At 35.4% G+C, this 7,519-nt stretch overlaps 1 protein-coding gene across 1 annotated transcript; it reads right to left on the reverse strand.

The window, feature by feature from the left end:
* Positions 1–608: 608 nt before the first annotated feature.
* Positions 609–5,853, reverse strand: LOC131801338 (uncharacterized). Its single transcript, XM_059119888.1, has 3 exons — positions 5,487–5,853; positions 3,952–4,022; positions 609–692 (listed from the first exon to the last, which is right to left on the reverse strand). The coding sequence occupies exons 1-3, from the start codon at positions 5,851–5,853 to the stop codon at positions 609–611; spliced, it is 522 nt and encodes a 173-aa protein (XP_058975871.1).
* Positions 5,854–7,519: the final 1,666 nt, after the last annotated feature.

Consider the following 7,519-nt stretch of genomic DNA (forward strand, 5'->3'; position numbering starts at 1 on the left):
ACAAAACGATTTCCATTCAATGAAATTAACCTGTTCGTGATAGCGCCAATACCAGTTTCTGGCTTTTCCTGTTAAAAGGCAATTCAAATTTCGGCAAATGACACTATAATCACCATTTAAGTAATCTGTGGTAAGAGAAGCTAATCGGTAGGGAAATTCCTCAACACTTAATCCGTTTGAGGAACCATAAAATTTTAGGTTCCAATTCTGGATAATTGAAGTGATCTTATCAAATGGCATATTACTATTACTATTGGTACTCATTGAAAAATGTGAGGAAGCGTTTGTTACAATACAAGTATTTGTTGGTTGAGAATGATTTGGTATAGTGTTAGTAGGAATGTATGCGTTTTAATTTGGATTTGTTCTTGGTTAATTTACTAGTATACGCAATTTGCCTGTTGTTTTCTATTGTATTTGGATACAAATGACTTGGGTTACTAGCAGACGAAACATGGGCACAAATTTTGTATTGGGATTTAAGTTATTACCTGAAAGATTACAATTTCCTTGATCATTTAATTGAATATGGGGTTGCTGTTGTGTTGAAACATTTTTATGATTTGTATTACCACTAGTGTTAGCATTGTCACTTCTAAGAAGGAGGTTTATATTTTGAAGAATCTTTGTGAGACTAAGTTCGACCATTTTTCTATTTCAGCCGCATTAATGGCACTGCTGGGATTAGCTGACTGTAATGGGGAAAACAAGTGAGGAGAAACTTCTGTATCTCTAGTCGGAGTAGGTGTTTTGTCGGCAGAGACATTGCCGCTTTGATTTTGCGTAAAAACAGGATTATCCTGGAAAAGGTTGCGAGAAGAACTTCGAGTGTGGAAGCATTCATTTAACATACAGCAATCGTCACCTTCTACCATATTATGTTTACAGATGTTGCACACTGCTGGTTCCATCCTAAGAGGTATTGTAGATGGTATCGATGGTTGCGAACACGACTGGGGGGAGAGATCTGTACTTGCATTTTTAGTATTTAAAATAAATCGGAAAAAATGTTCTGCCTACAGAATTCAGATTATACTGTTAGTGATTCGTAAACCTACCAAAATTTATTTATCGTAACTTGAATGTTTTCTTGCCATTAAAGTGAAGAAGAAAAAATTGGTGTATATTAAAAAAAAGACAATAGATATAGGTCTTAAACTGGTCTATGGGTGTTTGCTAACTCAATCAAAACATTTTAAAAGGATCAAACCAACATTGAACGACATATACATAGCCTGTCAAAACAGCGGTCAAAAAAATGCAATTCTGCTAAGTTTGTGATGTCCTAGCCGAATGAAAGGGTTTTGATTCCACAGATCAATTTTTAATAGCTTTAGGAGAGTAAACTAATTTCTCAGGATGATTCGTTCTCGAGATTCTTCAAACTGAAAATAAATTAAATCTTAAACAAAGTTAACAAAATTATCATACTAAAAATAGAGCAAAAATCACTTCTTGCCCCACCGATGGGCGCCAAATTAATGTAATGTCCAAACAGGATAAGGTGAATATGTTATTTATTTATTTTTTTTAAACACCGAAGAGTTTATGGAGACGAAGGACTGCGGGAGCCTTTGCAATGCTAGCAATCAGTCGGTTGGGGAGGTTCGGTCCTTTTCCGCATAAACCTTTAATCATCACATGTAATTATTATAGACTCCCTATTTTTATATTAATGACTAATATGGTTAAATTAACTGGTCCAAAATGACTAATGTTCAAACAATTTCCCCACATTAGCCAACTATTTTACGTAAATAAATACAACAACAAAAAAAAATACCTATGTCTTTTTAAAATACTGATCCTCACTGCAGAAAATCCAGGCATTTCATTCATTTTCTGCTGTTTAACTGATTTTAAAAACTGAGGAAATTATTGAATAAATGGAAAAAGCTTGTTGCAATCAAATTTGACAGGAAGTGGGTAGCCTCAGGGCTGTATTTCTGTAGAATTACTACAATTTTACTGAGTTTTAGTCAGTTTTGAATTTCTTATTATTTTTCTTATATTTTAGATTACGAATTCTGTCATCAGTTTACAAATGTAATGGTTGGTCAGCCTCGCTGCATTCTAGGTCTTACAACACTGTCCGCTGTTATTGATAGAATTCTGCTGACCTTTTTCAACTAAGTCTTAAATCGAAGTGTTTGTTAGACAATTTATTAAACATGATGATAAGAATTGCGCAGTGCACAGCTTATTGCCGACAGATGTGCATCCCATTCTCTATGATCATATTTGAGGTATGATTTAATGCCAGCTATCAGAGACCGATTTACTCTTTCTGATGCATTAAACTGTGGCGAGTATAATGCTGTGTATACGTGATTAATTCCTAAGGATGTGAAAAAGCGTTTAAGTCATTTGCCCTGAATTGACTTCCATTGTCGCTTATAATTGTTTCGGGGACACCGTACACATGAAAAATTTGCTTCTGAAGGAAGTCCTGTATGACGGTTGACGTACATTTTTTTAATGGACATAGCCAGTGATACTTTGTCATGTGATCAAGAACAATCAGCAATCCTATATAACTGCCTTTACTGCGAGGATACGGTCCGATTAAGTCTATGTACATCCTGATTTGTACATCTGTAACCATTCCTGGCCAGAATAGATGTCTTCTCAAAAGCTGAAGAGTTTTGTTCATACCTCCATGAGCATTTACAGTAGTATCGTGTGCTACTGATATAGTTTTCATTCTCAACCTGAGTGGTACCCACAATTTCCAGGCTTCGTTTTCTTCTTTTTCATCACCTGTATAGTGTTGTGCCCTATAGTACACATACTAATCTATAGATTTCACATCAGGAAATTTAGCCTGATTTTGTGCCACTTTGTCTTTCAGCGCTTTATATTCTTCATCCTCGAAGAATGGTGAGTTCAAGTCAATTTCCGGTTTGGATATCTCTAAAGTTGATATTTCGTTGTCCGGAATTCTTGATAAGGCGTCCGGGGCGACATTGTCTTTCCCTTTTCTATGGGTTATTGTAAATTTATAGCTTTGAAGTTTAAATACCCAACGGGCAAGGCGACCGGTTAAGTCTTGTTGACGCATAAGCCATAGTAAGCTTGAATGGTCAGTTACGACCTCAAACTCCTGGTGTTCCAGGTAGCAGCGGAATTTTTTAATCGCCTCAATTGCTGCCAGACATTCTCTTTCCGCGACGCTGTAATTACGTTGGGCCGAGTTCAGTTTCTTGCTCATATAAGCAATTGGATTTTCATGACCTTTGTCATCTAACTGGACGAGAACTGCCCCGATACCCTAATCACTAACATCACAATGAAGAAAGAATTTCTTCTTGAAATCCTGGTTCGTAAGGATAGGGACTGTAGTTAACAACATCTTAATCCTTTCAAAAGCCTTTTGCGCCTCACTAGTCAAAAGGAATTTCTTTTTAGTTGACACTACATCAGTTATGGGGAAGACTTCTGTAGAAAAGTTATGAATAAATCTCCTGTACCATCCTGCTAGGCCCAGAAACCCACGAACCTGTTTAAGGTTCTTTGGTACAGGCCAATTTCTAATTGCCACATTTTTATCTTTATCTGTCATTATCCCACCGTTTCCAATGACGTAACCCAGATAATTCACCTTCGTGACACAAAAGTGACGGGATAATGTCGTCATTATTATTATTAATAGAAAGATCTGAAAAACTTCAACTTTTCGCTTTTTCTGCGTCATTTATATCATACTTTGATGTAATAATGCCGTTGGTTTTGATTATGTTTGGAAACAAATTGAAAATTTTACAAAAGCCAATCCCTAAGATGAGTTTTTGGGTAATGCTGGGTATGGGTTTTGAAACAGATATTAACTTCTAGCCAACCGCATACTTTCTGTAAGCCACCATCTACAGTTTTCATTGAAGATGTTACTATATGGCAATTGGGAAACTTATCATAATCTTTTGATGCTAGTTCAGAACCGATGCAACTTACATTGGCAGCAGTGTCAATGAGACCGTACTCTCCCACATCCAAAAAGGAAACTTTAGCGTAGTATCTGAAATCTTTTGGGTTAGAAACAATTGTCGACACTAAAAACTTTGAACAAAGTTTTTTCATTTTAAAGAAAGAGGATCGCTTTGGTTTTTTTAATTCTATGGGACATAACTCAGAATCGTTAAATATTTCATTCCTTTTTTGGTAATATAACTGCCATCGGGTATGAAAGGGCATTTTTGGGTATATAATTTTGGAAACGTCATAGTCATAATTTGTATCATTAGATATTGGTCTTATTAAAATTGTAATTAACTTTGTTGTGGGAGGTAAGCTATCTTTAGTGTCAGTGTTATTGATTTCAGAACTATCGTTCTTAGCCCGATTTTCACGTTGAGACAAATTTAAATTGGTTATTATTGTTTGTCCAGTTGTGGACTGTAATTCTTTAAGTTATTTGAACTATTTTGTTTTTTATTTGTACATTTTATGCAATTAGGCTTATATATATTTTTTGACCCACATCCATAGCAAAATACGGTTCGAACTTGTGTGCAATCATGCCAATTATCAATATCGCACTTCCAACAAGTGGAAACTTGCTCAAATTTTCTAATTGCTTCTACAAAAGTTTCTTGACTTTCTTCCGTAACATGGGTATCATGATCGTCAGTGGCTAATTCAGCTATTTATTTTCGAGTCATTTGAAATGGAACATTTCGACTAGGCAAAGTCTTACGAACGTGATCGTCGCTAAAAAATTTTCTCGCATCTGAACGAGCATTCGGAAATGTGAAATTGACGTGATGGGGACGTAAAGAAGATCTTGGCGAATGTCAGGACGAAGATTTCGTGCTAAAATTTCAATCAGCTCGGCTTCTGACATCGCCCTTGGGAGTTTATCGATCATTGCCGAAACAGTTTTAAAGAAGGCATCAATCGTTTCATTTGGCTTTTGCTTTCTAGCTCGAATTTCCTCCCGAATATCGAAAGATGACTTAAAATGTTTATATTGATCTATGAGCGCTTCACAAAACGATTTCCATTCAATGAAAAAAACATGTTCGCGCTATGCCAATACCAGTTTCTGGCTTTTCCTGTTAAAAGGCAATTCAAATTTCGGCAAATGACACTATAATCACCATTAAAGTAATCTGTAGTAAGAGAACCTAATCGGTAGGGAAATTCCTGAACACTTAATCCGTTCGAGGAACCATTAAATTTTAGGTTCCAATTATGGATAATTGAAGTGATCTTATCAAATAGCATATTATTATTATTGGTACTCATTGAAAAATGTGAGGAAGCGTTTGTTACATTACAAGTACTTGTTGGTTGAGAATGATTTGGTATAGTGTTAGTAGAAATGTTCCGGGATTCTCCATGCGTATTAGTTTGGATTTGTTCTTGGTTAATTTTACTAGTATACGCAATTTGCCTGTTGTTTTCTATTGTATTTGGATACAAATGACTTAGGTTACTAGCAGACGGAACATGGGCAGAAATATTGTTATTGGGATTTAAGTTATTACCTGAAAGATTACAATTTCCTTGATCATTTGATTGAATATGGGGTTGCTGTTGTGTTGAAACATTTTGATGATTTGTACTACGGCTTTGATTTTGCGTAAAAACAGGATTATCCTGGAAAAGATTTCGAGAAGAACTTCGAGTGTTGTACTGCTTCGACATGGCTCCTCGTCCTTTTCCTCTGGGAGCATTTGGTTTGAAGACAGGGACATTTTTGGCTTGAACGACTATATCTCTTAGCTCATTTAGTTCACAAGATCTCTTGCATACTGGGCATTCATTAGATGATGACATATGAGCCTCGACACAGGATCGATGAAACGTGTGGAAGCATTCATTTAACATACGGCAATCGTCACCTTCTACCATATTATGTTTACAGATGTTGCACACTGCTGGTTCCATCCTAAGAGGTACTGTAGATGGTAGCGGCGGTTGCGAACACGACTAGGGTGAGAGTTCTGTACGGGCGTTTTTAGCATTTAAAAAAAATCGGAAAAAAATTTTCTGCCTGCAGAATTCAGATTATACTGTTAGTGATTCGTAAACCTACCAAAATTTATTTATCATAACTTGAATATTTTCTTGCCATTAAAGTGAAGAAGAAAAAATTGGTGTATATTTGAAAAAAAAAAGACAATAGATATAGGTCTTAAACTGGTCTATGGGTGTTTGATAACTCAATCAAAACATTTTAAAAGGATCAAACCAACATTGAACGACATATACATAGCCTGTCAAAACAGCGGTCAAAAAATGCAATTCTGCTAAGTTTGTGATTCTTCAAACTGGAAATAAATCGAATCTTAAACAAAGTTAACAAAATTATCATATTAAAAATAGAGCAAAATTCACTTCTTGCCCCACCGATGGGCGCCAAATTAATGTAATGTCCAAACAGAGTAAGGTGAATATGTTATTTATTTATTTCTTTTTAAACACCGAAGAGTTTATGGAGACGAAGGTCTGCGGGAGCCTTTGCAATGCTAGCAATCAGTCGGTTGGGGAGGTTCGGTCCTTTTCCGCATAAACTGTTATTCATCACATGTAATTATTATAGACTCCCTATTTTTATATTAATGACTAATATGGTTAAACTAACTGGTCCAAAATGACTAATCTTCAAACAATTTCCCCACATTAGCCAACTATTTTAAGCAAATTAATACAACAACAAAAAAATACCTATGTCTTTTTAAAATACTGATCCTCACTGCTGTTGATGTGGGAATCCGCTTCATAACCCTCAACGTCCAATGTTCTGAAAGCGCTTAAACTTATTATCAGAACCCTGAATATACTTACAACCTCTTTTCTCCTTCTTCACTCCATACTACAAGAAAACATTAGGGACTTCCTTACCAAGTCATCCTTTGACTTTTACAATTCATTTTTATTAAAAAAAATTATGCTTAACAAATAAGGGAATTGCTACATAATATAACGAATCATACTATATTTCATTACAGGAAGGTTTCTTCAAATGCTTTGACTGATTGAAGTAACTGAGACATTTTAATAAAATTAAGGTCGTTAAAGGGTTAATTTCTTTCGAAATATCTACTTTCTTTCAAAGCAAGATATACCACTAGTAAAGAGTGCGGATACAGATCAAAACAATGAAAAAAATCAAATTACAAATTTACATTCTTTGCGTATGTAAACGCAAATGTGTGTTGTTTTCTTTTCTATTTCTTTTGAATTACAACAAGCAATGAGAAATCATAAAAGGGACTGAGTAAATTCTTTCTGTTAAACCGTGCTCTCAAATTTATATTCACCTCACTGGAGAGGTAACACAGAGCTTGTCACTGAATTAAATTCTTATTGCAAGTGAGGTAAAGTACCCAGATATATTCTTCAGTTTTATTTATTGGTGGTGGGCTCACTGCCATTGGAGATACAATGGTTTCGGGCGGGTCTTGAAAGAAATTATCAGGCTACCCTGTGGGCAGACATTACACTTTCCAAAATGCTACAATTTGTGCTAATAAACAAGAGTTAAGTCAAAATCGCGCAAATATTTAGTATTATG

The sequence above is a fragment of the Musca domestica genome, unplaced genomic scaffold (genome assembly GCF_030504385.1).
Source record: "Musca domestica strain aabys unplaced genomic scaffold, Musca_domestica.polishedcontigs.V.1.1 156, whole genome shotgun sequence".
In the NCBI taxonomy this organism is placed as follows: domain Eukaryota; kingdom Metazoa; phylum Arthropoda; class Insecta; order Diptera; family Muscidae; genus Musca; species Musca domestica.

Excerpts from the sequence above, each read along its gene's own strand:
- LOC131801338 (XM_059119888.1), bottom strand. The coding sequence starts at position 5,853 with ATGGTAGAAGGTGACGATTGCCGTATGTTAAATGAATGCTTCCACACG. Across the intron at positions 4,023-5,486 it reads AGGAAATTGTAATCTTTCAG|ATTTCAGATACTACGCTAAA; the intron begins GTAATAACTTAA and ends CTAACCCAAAAG. Across the intron at positions 693-3,951 it reads TCATTGACACTGCTGCCAAT|TCAGCTAATCCCAGCAGTGC; the intron begins GTAAGTTGCATC and ends TCCCCATTACAG.